This window comes from Zootoca vivipara, chromosome 2, assembly GCF_965207765.1.
Source record: "Zootoca vivipara chromosome 2, rZooViv2.hap1.1, whole genome shotgun sequence".
Lineage (NCBI taxonomy): Eukaryota > Metazoa > Chordata > Lepidosauria > Squamata > Lacertidae > Zootoca > Zootoca vivipara.
Window position 1 is genome coordinate 39,254,548 of NC_142584.1, and position 24,109 is coordinate 39,278,656.

The window sequence follows — 24,109 nt, forward strand, 5'->3', positions numbered from 1 at the left end:
TATATATATATATATATATATTGTGTATATATATATATATATATATATATATATATATATATATATATATATATATATATATATATATATATTGTATATATATATATATATACAAAACTGAGGGCGGCGTTAATGCACAACTTCAAAGAATGAACGTCTAGTTCCTCTGGTCGTGGAGAGTAAATACGTTTTCATTATCAGTATTGTTGATTGGTGTTTACAAGGGTGGGGTGAGCTGTCCCGCCTTCACTTCGGAACCCGGACGTTCGCCTGCGTGGCGAAACATCTACTCGCCCTGGGTGCTTGGACGCCTTATGCGGCTGGATCGCTCGCTTTTAGGTTTGCCATTCATATCAAAGGCTGGAGAACTTGTATGTATTGGTTCTTCTGGCGCCCTTTCGCTTTGATTTCGGGACGCTGAGGGGTTAGCAATAGGACTCCGATAGGGGACGCTCCTCCTTCCCGCCATGCCTGACCAAGTCAGAAGTACTGCAAGTGTATTCGAGGCTAGCGCTTCTGGACGTCGTGTGACAGGAGCCGCTGGCCGGTGAAACGAGAAAGGAGCCACGCAGGTTTCCCTCCCTCCTTCCTTCCCTCCCTCCCAGGGCGACTGCCCCAGCCGGTCTCCTCAGGCGTAACTCCTGGCAAAAAGCGCCAATACACCTGCCCACTACCCTCTCTCCTCCCTCCTTCCCAATGGCAATGGGCTTTTGGTTTTCTTTTCCTGGGACAGGTGGCCACCAAGAGAGAAGCCACGTTGCCACAGCTCGGAGGGTATTAGCTTTGACCCTGGGCAAGTTGAGTCAACACAGCTGCTCCAGTGCCCCGGCCCGTTAGCTAGTTCAGACACCCTGCCCCGCGCGCGCAATATAGTGGCCTGAGGCCCTAGCCCCGGCGGTCCCATGACGTCATCCCGGAGCGAGAGGCGAGGCGTGGGGGGGGAAAGAGTTCGATTTGCCTCTCCCAACATGGCGCCGCTGCCGTCGCGTTGCTAGAGACGCTCTGCGGTCGCGACTCGGGGAGAGGAGAGGGGAGGGGCGCGCGGCGGGAGCGGCGCAGGCAGCTGGGCTGGCCGGGTAGAGAAGGGGAGGGAGTTGGTGGGACGGAGCGGGGAGTGGTGGCGCGGGGGGAGAGGCTGAGAGAGAAGAGGAGGATTTAAAGGAGCCATGTCCCCGGCGCGGCGGCCTCGGCTGCTGCTGCTGAAGAGGCCGGAGCCGGGTGGAGGGCAGAAGAGGAGGGTGCAGCGGGGCTGCCGAGGGGGAACGAGGAAGCCCACCCAGCCCTGAGCACCCAGCGGGGGGCGGCGGCACCACTGGGCGCAAGATGGTGAGTGCGCCCCGGCGAGGCTGGGAAAGGAGGACCTGACCGGAGGGGATGGAGCCAGGAGGGGACGAGGAGGCGGTGCCTAGGAGGAGGAGGACAAGTGACAGGGAAGGAGGGAGGAGGAGGAGGAGGGAAGGAGCGCCCGTGAATGAGCCTTGCTGTCAGGGAGGTAAGTGACAGGTAGGCCACGAGCCGGGCGGGAGCTCCGGCTGCTCTTCACCCCTGGAGCGGAGAGGAGTGGGGAGGTCAAGTGGTGGGGCGTCCGAATGGGGCAGGTGGAAGGTGGCAGGTGCTCGGTCTCAAGGAGGCTTGGGCGGCGAGGCACACCCGAGGGGGTTGCAGGTGACTGCGGGGAGGCGCCCGGGAAGCCGGACAGGTGCCGGGGAAGGGGGAAGGTGTCCGTCAAAGGACTTACGAGCGGCAGGCAGGTCACAGGTGTGCGCGGAGTGATGGGCATCTGGACCGGGCATCAGGTGATGAGACTGAGCGGGATGCTCATGAAGGGACACACACCCTCTGCGTGGGTGAGTGGGGGGTGGTGGTGGTGCTTAGGGTGGGGGCATGAATGACTCCCGAGGTTCTTCAGCAAGCCGGTAAGTCAGTGTTTCCTCTGGGAGGAGGGCAAATGAGCCTCGAGGTGGGTGGGACAAGAGAAGACACCTGCCTTTTGCTTGACCTAAAGATCCAAGAGTTTGGGGGCTTCATTGTAAAGAAGCCACAGTCTTCTCCTTGGCACAGTTCCTCTGTGTTGTCATGCGCTGTTACATGAAGTTATACTTGTGAGAAATGGATGAGCTTGAACTAGTGCAATACACGAACTGCTGCACCCATTAGGATGAGGACTCACAGACATAGCTTGTCTTTGATAGGTCTGCTTTGTGTCAGATACCTGCCTCTTCTCCCCCTTTTTAAGATGCTGTACTTGATTACCTGAGAGAGGCCCATTGCACTCTGTGGGACTTGCAACACAACCCTATACATGTCTACTAAGAAGTAAGTTTCCTATCCATTGATAGTGGCAATTTATTTGGTGCATGCTCTCACTTGGGCAATTTGCCAAAGGTTTGCTGGTGCAGCAAATCAAAGAATTGTTTAGAACAGTGCTTAAGACTATTACCCTAAACCTACTTACTTGGAAGAAAGACCAATAGAAATTATTGTGACTGTGCTGCATAAGCATTGTTTCTATCAGGTTGTGAAATATGAAGCCTTGGGCAATATTGGTGCACTTTAAAATGTTTTGAATTTAATATGGGGTGAGGCATTTTCTGCTTAAATTATTATATTGCGTTTATCTTTACCATACCCGGATGTCTTCCTCTGTTAAGTGGTTATGTCATTTGCAGACCTTCGTTTCCATATTTTCAGCTGGCACTGTTCATTGGAAAGGAAGTAGTGGGATGCTGAAGGTGAAATAGAACAGGTAGTGCCAGAACTGATGAGAGTACTTGGATGCATCTTAACCTGTGTACAGTGAGAGTGAAAGCAATGCTTAGTGGCAAGGATAGAAGAACTGCAAAATTAATATTTTTGAGGGGGGTAGTGTGTATTGTTGATTTTTGGCACCATTGGTGTTGGTATTTGGAGTGAGCCCAAATGTATACCTCCCTTAATTACACGCAGGAAGAAGTAAAATGAGACTTAATAATCTGCAGCAAAGGATTACTTTACTGAACATGGCCTGAAGAAAGGTTCAGTGCTGCCTGTTGGAATCTGGAAAAGTTATAACATTGAGGATGAATTATATGAACCTTCCCGTAACACCTTAGAGACCAACAACCGTAAGACAGAGAAACCAGTAGGAGAACACTTCAATCTCCCAGGACATCTCACCCCTTGCTTTTTCCTGTAAGACCAATTGCAGTTGTTAACAGTCAATAGGTTTACCACACCTATCAGCCAATTGCCCATTCCCACCACCCTTCTGAGTAGCACCCCTCCCCACCCTCTCACTATATATATAAGGGTCTGGTGACTTCTGTTTCAGTGTATCTGAAGAAGTGTGCATGCACATGAAAGCTCACACCAAGAACAAACTTACTTGGCCTCTAGGGTGCTACTGGAAGGATTTTATTTTTATTTTGTTTCGACTAGAGCAGACCAACACGACTACCTACCTGTATTTGAACCTTAAAATATATAGTCCACCACATTACATGTGTTTGCCTATGTAGTTTTAGATGAGTTTCAGGGGTATGGCCATGTTAATTTTTGGCAGCAAAATCAATGAATAATCTTGTGGCAATTTAAAAGACTAACATCTATTATAGCATAAGCTTTTGTGGACTAGAGTCCACTTCATCTGACCAGTCTCTGATGAATATTCATTGCCATTGATTAGTTCAGTTAACCAATTAATACTTGTAGCTGTGATAGCTCAAGTCGGTATAACATGAAACTCTTAATCTCGGTGTCAGAGGTTTGAGTCCCACATTGGACAAAAGATTCCTGCATTGCAGGGGGTTGGACTAGATGATCCTCATGATCCCTTCCAATTCTACAGTTCTGTGATTCTATGATACCCATGTAATGCTCAGATAAAAGACACAATGGCCTGCTTTACATGTCACACTAAGCCAAACCATGACTTAATGTGATCATGTTGGTGTGTGGGCTTCAAGAGAAGATAATGTGACTGCCTTACTGCTCTCCTAGTCTTCCTGCTGCTATGTTGGGCTAAGCCATGGTTTGGCTTAGTATGATGTGCAAGTCAGGCCAGTGTATGAGGATCGTTGTAATCCTAATGAAAACTCTTTAAACAAACTAAAACAGGCACTTACAGGGCATCCTATATGTAAAGGTTTGTCGGTGGTGCCTTTTTAATTACTCCCAATAGACTGATAGTGAAGAGTGACTCCAAGTCTCCTTTGCTGCAGGCATGTAACTGTTTGCCTTTCTAGAAGTTACAGATTTAGGTCAAATAAGAGATGAAAAGTCCAGCTAGGGCTTAGAGTTTACTAAAGCTATCAGATTCCTTTGCTCTGCTCCTAGCTTTCATGTTTCCTATAGAGACGCAGGCAGGAAAACAAGTAAGCTGTTGGGAGTCTTTTAGGAATAATGTGAGATGAGGTGAGTGGTAACTGGAGAAAAGTCTCCCTTGGTTGGGGAAGGCCCTCCACTTATGGAGTTCTCTGCCAAAGAGGTTTGTCTAGTATGTATATTGTTATTTCTGTTGGATAGTTTTGACACTAATTGTTTTTAGTATATAGTGATTTTTATTGTTATAAACTTACTTGTGGGGGGAATAAACTGAAAAGCAGTATAGAAATCTTAAAAGTAAATTGGTGGGGACAGGTAGAAGCAGAGTTTACTATTTGATTGCACACCCTGGGGAGTTGCTCTTTGCCTCTCATGGGTGGCACATTGCTTGACTGGTGATGGAAAACAGCTTCTTTTGCCTGCTATGGTAGTACTGGTATTCCCTAGGCCTCTAACAGTTGCTTATTGGTTCCTCCATGATGTGTTACTGCAGAAATGTATGTAATGGGAAGACCTGCTAAGTAATAGTTGAAGGCTCATATGTATGCATGCATTTGGCACTGAAGCTGTGGAATTAGCTTCTTTTAAAAGAAAAGGCTTGTTTTTATTAAATTTAGAACTCAGTCTTCTTGCATGTTCAGGCAGTTGTTGATTAGCTATGCCTTGTGTATTTGAAGACTTGTGATTGCAGCTGAAAGCTTGAATGCATGGTTTTTCATTGTGACCGAGTTATTAAAACACTTCATAACATTTTACTGTAATAGTAGCTCTGTTAATTGGTCTATGATGAAGATGGAAACCACAGGAGGGGAGGATGATTTTGTGCTTGAATCCTGCTTGTGAGTTTCCCATGCTGGATTAGATGGGCCCATTGGGCTGATTCAGCAGACTCTCCTTATATTTTGAAGATGAATTTCTGAGCTGAAATGTAGCAAGGTATAGAACAATATAGGCAGGTTATTTAGCCTCTTCATAAATACAATATATGTGGAAGGGTTTCTGTGAACATGGCCCTATGTATGGTGCCAGAGAAAGAGAGGCCAAAGAGCACTTCATTGTATAAATTATCATACTTTCGGAGGGGTTGAAAACTCTTCTTGGATCTGCTAATAGTCTCTCTCTGCTCACCTTGCCTAAGCCACAATGGGAAAATTCAGATGGTAACTTCTCTGGGGTTGAGGCATAACTCCCCAGAGTATTGTCTGTAAAGAACCTTGTACATGGGTAGTGTTACTTAAATAATTTTCTCAAATTCTTCATCAGATTGATTTTTCTCTTTGAAGTTGCATTGCTTCTATATACTGTACTACTAAAGTATCTAATCACTAAATTAAACCGTCTAGAGGTCACTTGTGACAGAAAGTGGTACATAAAGGCATTCAACAAGACATGGCAATTGTGGTCTGCTAACCAGGAAGTTTTGCACACAAACACACAGTTTGGGCACTAGAAACAGAAATATCATTCTTAGGCTGCAATCTTGTGCACTCTAACCTGAGAAAAAAAATATAACGGCTCTTACTTCAGAGTAAACTTACATGCTATTGCAGTTTAAAGGTAAAGGTAAAGGGACCCCTGACCATTAGGTCCAGTCGTGACCGACTCTGGGGTTGCGCGCTCATCTCGCATTATTGGCCGAGGGAGCCGGCGTATAGCTTCCAGGTCATGTGGCCAGTATGACAAAGCTGCTTCTGGCAAACCAGAGCAGCACATGGAAATGCCGTTTACCTTCCCGCTGTAGCGGTTCCTATTTATCTACTTGCATTTTGACGTGCTTTCGAACTGCTAGGTTGGCAGGAGCTGGGACCAAGCAACAGGAGCTCACCCCATCACAGGGATTCGAACCGCCGACCTTCTGATCAGCAAGCCCTAGGCTCAGTGGTTTAATGACAGCGCCACCTGGGTCCTTACAGTTTAGTTTCATTTAAATGGTTTTGATCATTGTACTGCTCCAGCACGTTTTGGTGGATCCAGACTATAATAATCTTAAAATTGTGAACTTGTATTGCTGTGGGAAACCTTTCTGTGGAACAATGCCATTCTTTTTCATTTTTTGTATCTATGTTTTTCTACAGTATCTGTGGCAAATGATGAAGTTTCTGTATTACTGTATATTTGTGAACGTAACCCTATAAAAGGCTTCTATGGCAATTTTGAGTGCCTGAACTGTGCTTTTAATAACTGCCACTTTAGAAAAAATTAATGACTCAGTAACTGCCAAAATAATTTCCTCCTTGAATAATTTGCTCTGCTTTCTCCTGGCAAAGGTGCACAACAGAAGGAATTCTGGCAGTGCATCAGTCCACCTTGGCCAGTATTTTCTGTGCAATGATAGTTGTCAGAGGTAGCTTGTTGGTGGCATGGCCTGTTTAGTTCTTCAGCCTCAAAACCAGAAGAACCTAATAGGGCAGGCAGTTTGAGAACCAAATTGCCTCTCCTGATTATGATGATGATGCCAGGCAAAGTGTGTGTGTATATAGACCTAATGTTATTGCTGCTCTTCTTCTGTAGCATCTTTGTGAACTAATATTGGATTTACAAGGTCACTCCTGGCACATGCCACAGTGTGACAGATTGGGAAGACATGTTTCAGGGTGATTGTTGTGGCTCGTCTGGTAAATGTGTCATCCAGGAACAGCCTGTATGGAAGAAAGGTGCAACAAGTTTGTCACCTTGAGGAGAAAGACTTGCTAAGCTGTTGTCTCCTGTATTTTATCTTGCACCTCTCATGCACCAGCCACATGCGTTTACTTAGATTGCCATAGCCTCACTTATCACCACTTTTGGGCATCTATCTCCTCCTAGTGGTAACTACATTTGTTGCTCTGTTGCTTGCACTGGTCGGTGCACACTCTTCAGTGCTCACTGCTAAGTTACAGCACTTCTTGAGGTTCCAAATGGACATTCTGCATCTTGGTTCTAGATTCTAGCTAGTACAGTATAAAGAGAACAAATCTGAGCTCGATAGAAGTAGCCAATAAGATAATAACATGATGCCTGTGGACCAGGCAACATGTAAGGGCCTCTTATGTTGCTCTGCTAAAATATTCTTAAATGAAGATAGATCTCTGACTGATGAATTGGTTTTGTTTTGTAATTGTTAGTACTTTCTGATTAGGGGTTTAAGCTTTCGAAGTATACTGTGGTCACTTCCTTTCCATTGCTAACTTTCCAGCTTGAATTTTAATCTAAAATTCTTTCTCAGTTTCATTACCGTAAGTGTAATTTCTTTTTGGGGGGGGGGGCTCTCTCTGAGTATTGGGAAGCCTGAGAAAAAAGTCTGTATAGAATTCTTAGCTGCCACTGTATGCAATGTCTACTTAGAAGTACAAATCCTGTTTCAAAGGAGCTTGCTCCTGGATAAGTGAGTATGGGCTTTCAGCCTGAGGCCCGTTTACCTGTAAGTAAGTCGCAGTGAACCCAATGGCTTGAATACGGAGGAGTTCCCTTCTACTGGTAGGATCATCCTGTGATTAGAGTTCTGCTCATGAGACTCTCTTGCAGGTGGATGAGAGGTAACCTTTGCTGATTTCCCCCTGCAGCACCTTGTGCCCTCCACTGAAGGGTTGGGGAAGGAAAAGGAGAGGGGCTGCTGGGGGAATGGGAAAGATACAGACAGCAGATAGACAGACACACTTCCTACTGCTAGCAGGGCTGTTGGGTCCCATATAAACATGAAATGGACTGGGCTGTTAACAGTAGATTCCCAAATACTGTGATTCATTGACATTGTCTTGTTATGTGTCCTTTACCTGAGGATTGTGTGTATGTGGTAGTATATTTCATATTAATTGCTGAGGAAAGTTGGATTTTGAAGTTAAAGTTTTATAGAGAGGAAGTTGTATGTTCATGGCATGTGTTCTCCCCAGTCAGTTTCAATGTAAAATGACAATGGAACTGATAAATTTGGACGAAAATAATTTGTGTCTCACTGGTAGCTAGTTTATCTGGTCAGGGTGTGGGGTAGTTGAAGAGATAGGACTAGTAAGAGGGGCCCAGTGACAAGAGCATGTAGTGGATGTGTGTGAGAGATAATATATACACAGCCAGTTATAGAAGAAAGGTGGTCTCTGTGCCGAGAATTAATTGGGATCTCTGAAATAAATAGGGGTTCTTGCTAACAAATATATAAACATAGTTAAACTAATAGGACATGTCTAAAGTGCATTAATGAGTTCTGTATTTCTTGCTGTGTATGAAATTGGTTTCAGCATATTATTTTGCTCAATGTGACAGTGCCAGTTAGAAGGAATTGCCTGAACCCACAACGAACTCCATTATGTCTTGCTTTAAAATTTGTTTTATGAGGGTTTAGCTCAGTTCTGTTGGCCTGAAACTAGAAAGAGAAGGGTTGATAAGAAATGGCATAGTAGCTGGCTGGAAAACAGAAGATTTCACATAATTCGATAACAAACAGTGTAAATCCTGTGTGTAGGCATAGTCATTATGAGTATACGGAGGAAGGTAAAAGAAAATTCCCAAGAGCACATCCCTTGAATTATGATATACCAAAGGTGGATTGCATCAATATGCTGTGAAATACTATTTCTGTTGATGCTGATCTGAGTTGGCTTCATTGTTGCAGACCAGCCCACAATTCAGCAGATTCCTCTCTTTCCCGCCACCCCATGATGGTAATGTCTTTTGCTTATTTATGTGGAATGCTTTGCCCTTGCATCCCATTACAGCTGTTGAACTGTGGATCCTATCAGGTGTCGTTTAAGGCAGTGTTCTCTAAACTGAGGTCCCCAGATGTTGTTGGACTACAACTCCCGTCAGGGTTGGTGGGAGTTGTAGTCCAACAGCCAAGATCAAAGGAAACTGTTGTAAGGGAAGTAGGGTATCCCTGTGGACCTGGTGAACATTAGTGTCATACAGTTACCCTTCCTTGTTTTCACTTGCACTCAATGCAACCATTCTCCTCTGAGGAGATAACTTGATTTGTGAGCATAGATTGCAGTGGTACAATTTAATGCTTGTGCTGCAGCACTATTAGTGCCTCAAGTTCCCATTCAGAAGCATCTTGGCAATGGCTGAAATGTGGTTAAGACACACTTTTCATTAAGGATGTGGACAAGTCTATAGAGCTCATCCCACTGTTATTTTATAGTGAAGGTATGGGCCTACTCTTAAATCCCAAACTAGATAATTCATTGTGGACAATCTTCCTGGCAAGTTCCAGAGGGATAGTCATGCTAGTCAGTTGTAGAAAACAACAACACCCTATGACTCTTTTGATTATGATAATAAGAACATTAGAGATCAGCTAGATCAAGCCAAAGGACCACCTAGTTCAGCACTCTGGCCAAACACAGGGGCCTATTCTGGGAGGTTTAGACTCAGGACCTGAGTCCAGTAGCACTCTCCCCACCGGTGGTTCACAACAACTGACATTCTTCACAACAACTGACATTCAAAGCATACTGCCTCTTGGCAGTGGAGGTAGAACATGGCAATTATGGCTAATAGCCACTGTTGCCAAATAAAGAGAAAGCCCAAAGCATGATATAATACCACTTAGAATTGGTGTGAGAAACACTGTAGAGCCAGTGTGGTGTAGTGGTTAAGAGCGGTAGACTCGTAATCTGGTGAACCGGGTTCGCATCTCGGCTCCTCCACATGCAGCTGCTGGGTGACCTTGGGCTAGTCACACTTCTTTGAAGTCTCTCAGCCCCACTCACCTCACAGAGTGTTTGTTGTTGGGAAGGAAGGGGAAGGAGATTGTTAGCTGCTTTGAGACTCCTTAGGGTAGTGATAAAGTGGGATATCAAATCCAAACTCCTCCTCCTCTTCCTCCTCCTCCTCCTCCTCCTCCTCCTCCTCCTCCTCCTCCTCCTCTTCTTCTTCTTCTCCTTCTTCTTCTTCTTCTTCTTCTTCTTCTTCTTCTTCTTCTTCTTCTTCTTCTTCTTCTTCTTCTTCTTCTTCTTCTTCTGGCTTCCATATGATGCTCAGGCTCCATCACCCCCAGCCATCACGGTCAGTGGTCAGAAATGAGGAGATCTATAGACAAACCACATTTGGAGGCCCACAAGTTTGCAATCCGCCACAGAGGTTATAGTGGCTTCTAGTCTGATTAGTCAGGGACTGAGCTGGCACTGCAGGACTAATTCAGACGTTACTGGGTCATGGCCAGACCTACCAGCCTTCCTGTCCAGTCTGGGCATGCTACAACCTACTACTACCTGTTTCACATGCTGCAGGTTGGCCACCCTCTGTCCAACAGTGAAGTTGAGGTTAATATGTTTTTCATTTTTCATATTTTTCATTTTCTTGTAGCATGCTAGCCTGTTAAAATAGGAATTGCTGTGCTCCACACCAGAAATTTGAGCTGTTGTTAGGCCTTAGCTACAATTTTTGAAGCATTTGTTATATAAATTCAGAAGCTGTTAAGTGTACTGCATCTTAACCAAAATGTCTGAAAAGGGCTTGTGTGAAATTCAGTCTTTTGAACATTTTGTCACTTTTTTATTATAGGTTGTCTGGCAGTAATTGATGCAAATCCACCCAAAGCCTTGATGTTTGGTTTGTCAAATTGACACGGTGAAATCCACAAGGAATGGAGAAAGCTATTCCCTCCACTTTATCAGAACAGCAGAAAGAGCACAAGGATGATGGAGAAAATACTGCGCCAATGTCCCTGGTGTCAAAAAAAGAGGATTTTGCTGCCCTTGAGTGCCCTCAAGGTGAAGAAAGAATAACTGCCTTTATTAAAGATGCAAAAACATCTCTGGAAAGTGTGGCATTGCTGGGGGCATCAAAGGAAGGGGGGATTGTTCTCACGAAGACTGTCCCTGGTTCTTCAGAGCAACTAGAAGCGATGAGTAGAGAGGGAAAAGTGACAGATGAGATGTGTAACCGTAAAGAGGAGTCCAGCTTTTTTATACCATTTACTCATCAACAGCCAGATGCTGCTTTGGAAGCCTGTAAAGTGACTGGTAAGTCCAGTGCATTGTAATGACAGCCCCATTCTTAAAAAACAAACAAAAGCAAAACAACTTTTATAGGTTTGTTTCTTTCAAAGTAGATAAAAGGTAGAGGCCAGGCAGGCCTCTGAGATGAAAGTGAAGAAATGTCAGCCTAGAGAATCGTCTGAAGCCACTGCGATATGGTTCTGTTGCTGTGACTAATTGCATCCAAGTAGAAGACTGTGCACTTCCTTCAGTGCAATGTGTGAAGTGGCATGTAGTATGTTTGCTTGTGACATATAGGAAGAGGATCAAAATGGATCTCAAGAGTTCAGTAGCCTAGTTGTAGCTTGTGAGTTCAGCACCACAGACAGGGGTCTGAATTTAAGCGGTGCATGGTAGAAAGCCAATAACTGTTTTATGCAGACTAATACTCTGAAGTATTTATATCCTAGGTTTGCCAAAGCTGTGACGCTAATAGTATCCTTTGACTTTGTATGCCAACTGTGCAAGTAAAAATGGCTGTTTTGCTGTTTAGCTGTTTGGGCATGCATGTTTTAACTGACAGTCCTCTTTATGTCTATTTAAGGTAATAGCCTGTAGCATTGTGCAGTGGTACATTCCAAGGAAAACTGTGAAAGACAAATGTTTAAAGAAGTACATACAACAGAAATTGTCCTTATCCCATGTATGTAATTGAGACTATGAGAAGGCTGCAACAGGTGCAATGCTTTCTGCTCCTCCTGAGCTTTGCCCCTTTCCCCTCTGCTACAAATGGCTGATTTGCCATTTTCCTCTGCTGCAGTTTGTGTTGTTCTTTGTTTATGAGACACGTGCGCAACATAGGAATACGCTGAGGTGACATCGAACACTTCTGTAGTTCCACAGGAATGCAGGAGGATCTGCTCTCATTCCGACTGTAGAGTTCATTTTTTAGAAGACCTTAGACTTTTGAAGCACTTACTTACGAAGAACAAACATACTGTACAGTAAGTAAACGTGACTCTGTAAACACAGCATTTCCCCCAGAGAGTGCCATGAATTGCTGTTGTGACCACAGTGCGGAATGTGTCAGAGGCATTCGCTGAATGTTGTTACTGATGAGCAGCATAACGCCTTGACATCCACTGCGCCTGCTGTTTTGTAAATCATTGAGTTTGTTGGAGGCTGGGTACCCATCTGTACTTTTGAAGTGCTTAAAATCAAAACTCTGCTCAAATGTTCCTTGTATTGTATGCCAAGGAAAGCTGAATTCTACAACTTGTATGAAATTCACAAATTTGGTGGTGTTGGCTTATTCTTGGCTAAAAAGGTTAAGGTAAAGGTACCCCTGACCATTAGGTCAAGTTGGGACCGACTCTGGGGTTGCGGCGCTCATCTCACGTTATTGGCCGAGGGAGCCGGCGTACAGCTTCCAGGTCATGTGGCCAGCATGACAAAGCCGCTTCTGGCGAACCAGGGCAGTGCACGGAAACACCGTTTACCTTCCCGCTGTAGTGGTACCTATTTATCTACTGGTACTTGCACTTTGACGTGCTTTCAAACTGCTAGGTTGGCAGGAGCTGGGACTGAGCAATGGGAGCTCACCCCGTTGCAGGGATTTGAACTGCCAACCTTCTGATCGGCAAGCCCTAGGCTCTGTGGTTTAACCCACAGCACCACCTGCATCCCGTGTATTCTTAGTTACCTAGCTTGTTTTGTTTCTATTAGTAATGAAGGAGGACAGAGAAATATGTATAGCATGAAATAACAGCCTTACCTCAGCACTGTATCTATTCCCCCCTGTGCTGTGGTTTGCTCTTGGGGGTGGATTTTTTTTGGGGGGGTGCAGTCAGTCCTATGGGTTAGGAGTGGGTCACCCCTGCACAGGACATTCTGTTTTTGACACTTGAGTTTTATATCATCTTCTTGTGCTATACCAGGGGTTCCCAAACTAAGGCCCAGGGGCAGCCCAATTGCCTTCTAAATCTGGCCCGCAGACGGTCCGGGAATCAGCGTGTTTTTACATGAGTAGAATGTGTTCTTTTATTTAAAATGCATCTCTGGGTTATTTGTGGGGCATAGGAATTCATTCATATTTTTTTTCCAAAATATAGTCCGGCCCCCCACAAGGTCCGAGGGACAGTGGGCCGGCCCCCTGCTGAAAAAGTTTGCTGACCCCTGTGCTATACAGAAGTAATAACTAGCTTTGACATGGCTGGTGCTGTGGCCTGCTCTTTTCTCAACAGCACCACTGGCATTTGTTTGTAGGGGTTTGCCATGTTCATAGGTTCCTTTCAGGGATAAATATTGCCAAGGTCCCGATAATAGTCAGTACTGCCATCAGTGTTGTAGTGGTAAATGCAATCCCTTCACGACAGTCCCTATAACCAATGCTGACGTCAATTCCAAGCTAGCTTTTTACTCGTAACCACCCTCCAGTCTTATGACAATCTCTGCTGGACTCGGAAGGTTCCTTGCTATTTTATGACCCACCAGTTGCCCATAATAAAGGGATTTCGGAATTTTCCAAAATAAACATGGCAGCTTAACCCTTAGATGTTTGTGCTAATACAACCTACCTCTTTCTATGCTTAGTTTCTTAGTTTCTGAGAAGACTAGAGTGTATTTATTTGGCATGCAGAGGATTGACAGATAGTGCCCCAGGAGATGATATTGTCATCCCTGCTGTGACATGTGGCAGTGTTTTTGTCCTTGCTCCACTACACCACTGACTGCCGTCCTGGTATTTCAGTTATAACAGATGTCTGTCATGGATGGTATCTCAGTTATGACAGATGAGAATTAATCTGAACACATTAGATGAGTTGGGCATTGGAGAAGAAAATAGTAGGCCAGTTGTGTTCAAGGAACAGGTGTGCTTAAACAAAATAGCAAGTATGATGTGAACCCTCCAGAAGAACAGTTCTAGGAAGGGAATGGTCACTGGCAAAATAAGGCAGCTTAACTACTGAGTATTTGGTGGCCTGCAAGATGCAGGTTTGCCTGGTCATTATTGCTTTTGCTTTGACTGCTCAGTAAATCTGCTGGGCATGCTGTGGGGTTAACTGCTAGGGCTTTGGAGTAAGGTAAGAAACTTCAGCACTCCATACAGGTGGCAGCATATGCACTGAGCTGGGTCACACAAAGGTTTGTAGCATTCAGCTTTTAGTTTCATTACCTTTTATTTTTAGGCTTGCCATATTTCAAAACGTAAAAATCTGGACACCCCCCCAATACCCGCCCTGGATTCCCTGCCTTCCCGCTTCCCTCAGCGGGCACGCCTGGCCATTGCTTCACTTGCACATGAGCCTGTGTTGCCACCTTTTTACCTGCAGGAGACAGTGGGAGTTGTTGGGAGGAGCGCTCGCACCTTGTGGCCAGGTGGGCAGGCTTGGAGACGTAAACGGTGGGTCCAGGCCCCTGGGAAATGCGCGTAAGGTGCTGGCACTGTGGCCACGGCAAGAGCCCACTGTGCCACTGACGTCTAGTGCGCCACCCATGCCTCAGAGAAGCAGTTCCCTGACAGGGCAGCCACGCACAGCCAAACAAGAGAAGCAACGGGCAGTGCCAACAGCAGCAGCACCATGGGCAACTGGAGCCCTTGCCATGTGCCCCGCAAAGAAACCCCAGGAAAAAAACCCCAAAATTGTCCCAGACGCCATTTTGGGTGTCCGATTTCCAGGCATGTCCGGAATTTTCCGGATGTATGGCAAGCCTATTTATTTTCCCCTTTTCTCTCCAGTGATGGGCCTGGTCATTTTGTCCCCTATTCTCTGTGTCTTTATTACCACCATCTCTGGATGAAGTAATTCTGTAGAATTGTAGCCTGCTTTCAGTAGCAATTTCTAAGCTTTTGTTGAGAGGGTGTAGAAAAACCTGATCTTGTTCTCTCACTAGTATATCAAAACCAGCAAATATTTTGGGAACTGGGTAGCTTCTTTGGCAAAATGCCCTGCCCCTAAATAAGGGTTTCTGCTCGTAATTAAAATTAATAAATTTACAAGCATATGCATCTATATAATATGATTTCTGTCTCTGTTTCTTGAACGAAGCACTCCAAAAGGTCGGTGGGTGGTGCATTGATTCTCAAAATTTAGAAACTCTTAAAAAAGGCTATAATTTTCTGAGCAATACTGTGGGCTCTGAAGTCTTTACACAAGCAATCAATTTAGCTAGGAATTTTCCAGATAAAATAACTCACATGTCCTCCTTTGGGCTGTATGCATCATGTAAACATTTAGAAAAAAACACATCACAAGCCTGGCTGTTGTGTTGGGGATAGGAAATGTAGTGATTTTAAAAACCCTAATCCTACACTTTTCTGGATGGTTACATTCAACAGGACTGAGCAGTCACTCATCCCCCTCCTCATTTAACATGTGTGTCTCACACAAGCTTGTTTCTCGCAGAAGCTCTCATTTAACTAAGACAAGCACACTCTAACTTTAATACAACCACCTATTATTCGGTCCCTGGAGTGAACCTCTGCCCCTGCCCCACCATAGCAGAGACCTCACTCTCTTCTCAGTCTCCATCAACCAGTCCTGCCCCTGCCCTGCGATTTCCACTTCTGCCAGAAAAATTGCTGACCTGGATCTGGCTCCACTTGCAAGATTGGGTGGGGAAATGAAGGTGGCCAGTGGGGAAAAGAGGGGTCTCCTTCTGAACAGCATCCACCACTCATCTCCCATGTAAAAGTGTTGCTGCCTATGCCAGTGCTCCAACCACTGCCCCATCTTCTTGCCTCTGCCCCATGCTTACAAACATGGAGCAACAACTAATAAGGGACAAAGTGGCATCACACGCAACTTGCAAGGAAGGAAAGAGAGCGCTCCATAGTTGCCTAGGCAGTGTATTACAAATCCCAAGTGGCCTCGTGAAAACTAATCTACATCTCAGAAAGGAATCTTCCACATGCATTAGGTATAAGAAAATTTAGGACTGAGAAGAGGAACATAGTACTGATTTCTAAATGACTTTCATAATTATCAACCAGTTTCCAACTTAGGTTCCTGTCTGTTTCGAACTGTGGTCTGCAAAAATGAAAATTTGGCCTCTTAAGAGGCATACAGATAGCTGGTATCTGATGCCAAGTCTACGCGGGGTTTTTTAAAGGGGGTGGACAGTATTGTGATGCTGCAGCAGCACAGAAAGATAGGGTTTTTACATTGAACGCACAAGCTAGCATATTGCATATTCATGTTGTCATTTCTTTCCTTTCATGCAAGTTTCTAGCCCTTAAGACTGCAAAGATAGGCTTGAAAATGTGTGTGAGCAATATCTGAAATTTCTGGAGCCAGAAAGAGATTAAACAGCACTTCCTGTGGACACAGAATGCCTCTGCTATATATAGCTTCATGTCTCTCACCAGATATACCAGTGTCAGAATAAAACCCAAAGCAAGAAAATAAATACAAATTTGTTCAGTTTGCATAGGCTGGGATCCAAAGAACTACTTTAGGGATGTGGCCAGTGGCATTTTTGTTTCCCCAGCTCTTCTTTGAACAGCAGGCATCCATGCCATACCACAAACTCTGGCAATTAAGCAGTATAGAAAAACATATTTTTTAAAAAAAATCTATTGAAAGCCCCTTCAGCTTCAGAGATAATTTGTTATGATGTCATTGATAACAAAATGCCAGCCCATATTTTCCCCCACCCATGTAATCCGGATTTACCCTTTCTGAATAAATCCAACATTTATTTATTTTAAAATATTGCCAATAATCAATTTGTGATATTCATGGCCCATGAAGGGTGTCTGGAAGCACCCTTATGAAGTTCCCTTATGGCAGTTTAGGCAGACTGGAGATTTCTACTGCATAGGTGTTAATGCAGTGTTAAGGCAAGAGGCAGGACTTCCCAGAGTGAAATTAAAAGTCTGGGAGCAAGCAATATCCCTCTGGTTGAAAATTCATTACAATCCAAAGGGAATGTTACCTCACTTCCTGGCTGCAGTTCCCTATCCACCATGGGTTACGCAAATAACTAATAAGATCAAACAAATTGTCTATCCCCATATCCTTTAAAATGAAATTTTGTGGTCGATGCCATATGCATTTATTGGCAAGCCACTTTGTGTAGGGGTTTTGCCTTGAAAAAGCAGGATGCAAATACCAAAATAAAATGATTTCCCACTTCTCCTTGTGTAGCACCACTACCTACCATAATTTTAGTTGTGTTTAAACCCCCAAATATTGTCAGCAATAATGGACTTGTGCTTGATTTTCTTGACTTATCCTGACTGCAATATTTGTGTTCTATTTACTGTAGATTTGATATCCTCTGACCACCTCCACCCTAGGTTGATGGAGAGTAAAGATTTTGGCTCAGCTTTTCCTTTCTATAGACTCAAATGGTCATTCAGTTGAGTGGCCACCTCTGCTCCAGTTAATTTCAGACAAATACTTGGAAAGTACAAGATGCCGTGAGATGGCTCCCTCCAGGCTCATTTTGTAAAAGCTTTGGGAGTCATTTAAAACAGTTGTTGTTATGTTGGCAGACAAATGTGAACAATACTGATCCAGGGTTGGATTGCACATTTCCCCCAAATAACATAGGAAATGACTTGTAGAAACTGGTGGCAAATCTGCTCCTCTAAAACACTATCTCAGTGGGAGTAAGGTGAAAGTAGAAGTGTCTCAGTTGCCGTCTGATGGTGAGGGAGGTATTCAGGTTACCTTGCTGAAGTGAAAAGAGTGGTCTTATAATATGTGTTCTGCTGCCTGAAAGAACTTTTTTTGCTTTTATCCTGATGTCACACTGAGTCTGCTTCAGATCTGCCAGCCTCTTAAAGACTCTGACTGTCAGCGCACAAAGGTCTCTTTCATAAACTCACAGCTCTTTCTTCTGAGCGGCTGTATCTGTAGCTTCCTTCTGTGAGGAACTTGCCATTATGTTTCTGAGTTTGTTATGCTTAAGTTTTAAATCTGACAAAGGATGTGCTCTTTGACTGTGGAGCAGCAGGAAATGGAGAGAGCTCTGGATGCCAAAAATCACCAAAATGTTCACTTGAAGTTGGTGACCAACGAATGTTGAAGCAAGCATTCTCAGGGGTCCAGAATGTGAAGCAACTGCCCCCTCACATTTAGGCCACATCTTCAGATCCATTTCTGAAATCTTACAGGCTTTGTAAAACCAACAGCGAGGGAGTTTGAGATCTGTGGGCTGAGACAGCGGATAGAAGTGATGTTACTAATTATTTGTGCATCTGGTTGTTCAGTTTGCCCACACACTTACAGTACTCCATATCTGGCACTATTGTGGTGGTGGTGTTTTCATTGGGGTCATAGCAATGTCTCATAAGTGCACCACAGAAGCTCCTGGAAATGGACTTGTGGTTTTGACGTGCCTTGATTATGAATGGTTGGGAGCCCCACCAAAAGATGATAAAACATTTAAGCTTGCAATTGATTAGTGCAGTTGTGAGGGACAGGGGATATCGCGAAGTCCCTCCCCTCCTGAGTTCAAGCCCATCCCCGAGCACAGGGGAAAGCAGAGAGAGTTCCGATTCCAGTGGGGAAGCAGGAAGTCGTGTCTGAGGCTCAGGCAAGGTAGCGGAGCCAGGGTCCCAGGTGGGACAGGAAGGGGCAAATAAGGGGGGGAGACCCATCCCCCCAACTCCGGAATTGCGCAGAAAGCGGAGGGGAAAGAGGATGGGTCTACCCAGGCTTTTGTGTTGGAGAAAGACGCGCCAAAAGCCATTCGGAGGTTCTGAACCCGACTGAACACATAGCTCCGTGTAAATAGCAATGACTTCAGCACTGTAAATACGCAGCACCAATAAAAGAATAAAATGCAGAGCTGTGTAGAGTCGTTACTCTGAAGTAGCCTGCTCCGGCCACTGTGAGAGCAACCTCCGAATCTTTTTTGGGGCTACTTTGGAGTTGCCGGGATGAGTGCGTCAGAGGCGGAGAAATGGCGGCAGATCGCGGAGAAAGCCCAACAGGACCTGCAGCAACTGGCGCTGCAGGCACAGGGGGAATTAAAGGCAGCTAAAGAAGAAACCAAGAAGGTCCAGGAGGACAGGCTACAACTTGCGGAACAGGTGAGAGCGCTTCAGGAAAAAGAGCAGCAATTAAGGGCGGTGGCGGTAGAGCTCCAAAACAAGTTGGATGCCGAGAAAAACAAGGCGGGAGGGGCCCCCCAACTCCAAGTGCTGCCAGGAAGGAGAGCGGGGACCCTAGTAAGCAAGTTCAATGGAGACCCGAGGGAATATCATGGCTTTGAGACTGAGATCGTGTATGCTCTTGAGCTGCACCATGATGAGTTCCCTGATGATGAGCACAGGGTAGCGTTTATTGTGGAACACCTTACAGGGGCAGCCAGGGAGTGGCTAAGACCGTTAATCGCGACAAAAAATCCTTGCATGAAGAATGTCAAACTATTTCTAGAGGCTTTAAAAACTATGTATGCGTCCGATAGCCATATGGACCAGACCAAGGAGGAACTGCATAATTTAAGGCAAAGAACAATGACAGTTCGCGAATATTGGGCGAGATTCACCATGCTAGTGCACAGACTGGGGTGGGAACTGCACTCGCCTCCGATGGAAGCGGCGTTCTACCTGGGGTTGAATGAGGATGTGAAAGATGAGCTCTCGAGAGGTCCAAAGCCCAGTAATATGGATCAGCTGAGCAAAGCGGCTCTGGCGGTGGGGGTGAGACAGGAATCCCGGTGGAACGACAAGCAAGCAACGCGCGCAAAGCGGGCTTGGTTCCCACGGTCGCAGGAGAAGCCACTCCCCCAACAACCCTTCCAAGCCACGCCTGGGGCCAGCCAGGACCAGGAACCCATGCAAATTGATAGCGCGCGCGCGGGCTTTTCAAACCCCAGCGGCGACAAGACGCAAGGAGGGAAGGGGCGGGAATTGCTTTCTCTGCAACTCCCCCCAGCATCTCGTCAGAGACTGCCCACATCGCAGAGAGTGGCAAGGAAAGGCGGGAACAGTTGTGCCCTCCCCCACTGACGCAGCACCACAGCAGGGAAACGGGAAAGCCTGGTTGCAGGAGACAAGGGGCAGCAGCCAGGCGCAGTCAGCAGACAACAGCCCCAGCCCGCCCACCCGCACAGCGCGGAGCAGAGCCAGCCCACCCCTCCCAGAGCAGGAGTGGTTCTAGAAGTGACGCTAACGCTCCCAAATGGCTATCCCCTGACGGTCCTCGCCTTAATTGACAGTGGTGCATCAGCCAACTTCTTCTCGAGAAACTTTGCAGAAGAGCACCAGATCCAGCTTCTGCAGCTGGACTTTCCCCTGCACGTAGCCACCATTGACGGCAGGGAGTTGCTGGGAGGGGCCATCACTCATCAAACCCCCCCCATGAGAATGACGGTGGGAAGGCACTCAGAGACACTGGCATTCAACGTCACCACCATCTCAGACCCCCCCATCGTCTTGGGCATGAGCTGGCTGGCGCACCACGACCCCTCCATCAGTTGGCACCAGAGATGCATCACGTTTGGGTCGGACTTTTGTCTGGAACATTGCATGCAGCACCAACCAGGGGAGGGGCCTCCGATAGCCACGGTGGCCACCATGCACGTCAAGGGGGGTGAGGCGATACCCAAACCATACTGGGACCTGCAGGAGGTCTTCAGCGAAGCGGAGTCCGACCACCTACCCCCACACAGGTCTTTTGACTGCCAGATCAACCTGGTGCCAGGGGCAACGATACCCCCAGCCAAGCTGTACGCCATGTCAGATCAGGAACTGGAGGATCTGCGTGCGTTTATAGACAAGAACCTCAAACGGGGGTTCATCAGAGAAAGCAAGGCAGCAGGGGGCAGCCCGGTCTTCTGGGTGGACAAGAAAGACACGCAACAGCGCCGTCTTGTGGTGGATTTTAGACGGCTCAATTCAGTGACAGAGCCAGTGGCTTTCCCCATGCCCAGAGTGGACGATCTCCTGACAGCGGCACGCAGGGGCAAGATTTTCACCAAGCTAGACCTGAGGGGGGCGTACAACTTGATCAGGATCCGGGAAGGCGATGAGTGGAAAACCACGATGTTCACGCCTCTGGGCTCTTTTGAATATCTGGTGATGCCCTTCAGGTTGCAAGGGGGCTCAGCATGCTTCCAGGCCTTCATGCACCACGTCCTGGGGTCCCTCCTCTTCAAGAACTGCTTGGTCTTCCTGGATGACATCCTTATCTATTCCAATGACCCAGTGCAACATGTGAAGGATGTCAGGGAGGTGTTGCAGCGCCTGAAGGAGAACCACCTGTATGTGAAGCTGGAGAAGTGCAAGTTTCACACCAGGGAAGTAGACTTCCTGGGCTACAAACTGTCAGACAAGGGGCTGGCGATGGACAAGGACAAGGTGCAGGCCATCCTGGACTGGCACAGCCCCAGGACGCGCAAAGATGCCCAACGCCTCCTAGGCTTCGCCAACTTCTACAGGAAATTCATCAAGAACTTCTCGCGTGTTATGGCTCCCATCACGGACTGCCTGAGAGGCAAGCAGAAGTTCAGGTGGACACCAGAGGCGCAAGCAGCGTTCGAAAGCCTCAAGAGGGTGTTCGCTTCAGACCAAAACCTGTTCCACGTGGTGCAGGATGCGCCCCTACGCGTGGAAACAGACGCTTCAGACAGGGCTTTGGGAGCGATCCTGTTGCAACTGGACGCCAACAGAGAGTGGAGACCTTGTGCCTTCTTCTCCAGGAAGCTGACCCAGCCGGAGCGCAACTACACGGTGTTTGATAGGGAACTTCTTGCGATCCACGCTGCTTTCCAGCACTGGCGACACTTCCTGGTGGGCGCCAAGCACCCCATCCAGGTGTGCACAGACCACAAGAACCTGGAGTTCTGGAGAACAGCCAGGGTGCTCAACCAGCGGCAGATACGGTGGGCAGAGTTCTTCTCGAACTTCAACTTCTCCATCCACTACATCCCGGGGGAGCAGAATGTCAGGGCGGATGCCCTCTCCCGCAAACCAGAGTACATGGAGCAGGAGTTGCCACCAGCACCCAGGCACATTTTCCCCCCATCAGCATGGTCCTGCGGAGCAGCAGTGGTGAGCGAGGCAGAACTCACAGCACTGACAGCAGCTGATGAGTTTGCCACCCGCATCTTCAGAGAACTGAGAGGGGGGAGGGAGCAGGCAAAAGACTTTGCAGAACGCAGGGGGCTGCTTTTCTACAAGGGGGCACTGTACCTGCCCACCACCCAGCTTAGACGTAAGGTCCTCAAGCAGATGCACGACAACCCGACGGCAGGTCATTTTGGAAGGGACAAAACCGCTCACCTAGTCATGAGACACTTCTGGTGGCCAGGGGTGCGGGAAGATGTTAGAGACTATGTACGGGGCTGTGACACCTGCCAGCGGGCAAAGGTAGTCAGAGCAGCCCCAGCAGGATTGCTGGAGCCCTTAGCCACACCACACAGGCCGTGGGAAGTGGTGTCCATGGACTTCATCACGGACCTGCCTGCGTCCAGGGGCAAGACCGCAGTGTTGGTGGTGGTGGACCTTATGTCCAAAATGTGCCACTTTATACCGTGTGCCAGGGCGGTCTCTGCAGAAGAGACAGCCAAACTGTTTGTTGACCACGTATTCAGACTGTATGGATTACCTTCAAGGGTTATTTCGGATCGTGGCCGCCAATTTGTTTCCAGCTTCTGGAGGCGGCTCATGAACCTCCTGCAGGTGGAGGTCAGCTTATCGACGGCGAGACACCCGCAGACCAACGGACAGGCGGAGAGGGTCAACGCCATTCTGCAGCAGTACCTAAGATGCTACGTCAGCCAGAGACAAACGGACTGGGTGGATCGCCTGCCACTGGCGGAATTTGCCTACAATAATGCAGTGCACGTCTCCACAGGGGTGTCGCCCTTTAAGGCCAATTATGGGCACGACCTCAGATCTTTCCCGGAGAGGGAGGGGGAGGAGGAGGAGGAGGGCCCACTGGCAGAGGATTGGGCAGAGGAACTGGAGACGGTGCACCAGCAGCTCCGAGAACACTTGGAGAGGGCCAAGGAAGCGTACAAGAAGGGGGCAGATCGCCACAGGCGACAAGGGGAGGTCATCAGGGTGGGGGACAAGGTTTGGTTGTCCTCGGAGGGCCTTCCCATTAGAGGGAGGTGCAAAAAGCTGGCGCCCAGACGGCTGGGCCCCTTCACGGTCACGCAACAGGTCAATCCGGTGGCCTTCAGATTGGCACTACCAGAGGACATGAGGGTGCATCCAGTGTTTCATAGATCGCTGCTGTCGCCGTACAGGGAAAGCAGCAGGCTCCGAGACAGCGAACAAACCCCCGAGGGAGGGGGGGGAGAGGGAAGGCAGGGAGCAACTCAATGAGGCCACGGCCATCCTTGATTCACGGAGAGGGGTGGGGGGCCTGGAGTACCTCATGGCATGGGAGGATGCTCCACCGTCACAGAATCAATGGGTCCCAGCCACTCAGATACAGGAGGAATTCTTGGTGGAAGAATTTCACGCCCTCTTTCCCCACAGACCCAAGCCCTGGCACATGGAAAGGGAGGGGGAGGGGGAGGAAGTACTGGAGAGCAGTTCACCATGGGGATGGGAAGCGGAGTTTGAGGAACCAGAGGAAGAAGTATGGGCGTCGCCGAGATCCACCCAGTCAGAGGAAGAAGCAGACTGGCAGCACATTTTTACCCCCACCAGCTCTGACGCCGCGGACTTTTTGGGATTCCAGTCCTCCCAGGCGGAAGGGGGGGGCTTGCAGGACTGGGGGGAGGTGTTCACACCAACGGGCTCGGAAAGTACTGAGTTCTTAGGCTTCCAGTCGTCACCGACACCTGGGGGGGACCTGGGGAGGGGAGAAGGGGAGCTTGGGAGGGGGGTGGATGTGAGGGACAGGGGATATCGCGAAGTCCCTCCCCTCCTGAGTTCAAGCCCATCCCCGAGCACAGGGGAAAGCAGAGAGAGTTCCGATTCCAGTGGGGAAGCAGGAAGTCGTGTC

General features: G+C 47.4%; 1 protein-coding gene across 14 annotated transcripts in view; it reads left to right on the forward strand.

Annotated features, from left to right (window-relative positions):
• The first annotated feature begins 261 nt into the window (after positions 1-261).
• WIZ (WIZ zinc finger) overlaps positions 262-24,109 on the forward strand; it is a 64,378-nt gene continuing 40,530 nt past the window's right edge. For 9 of the 14 annotated variants that reach the window (XR_015948414.1, XR_015948413.1, XR_015948415.1 and 6 more), the window contains exons 1-2: positions 1,079-1,326; positions 10,777-11,237. Coding sequence is in view for 11 of the 14 variants with exons in the window: in XM_035104740.3 (XP_034960631.1) it covers positions 10,859-11,237 (379 nt within the window). In the remaining 3 variants the exon portion in view is untranslated. The other 5 variants (XM_060271778.2, XM_035104737.3, XM_035104739.3 and 2 more) reach the window with 5 other exon arrangements.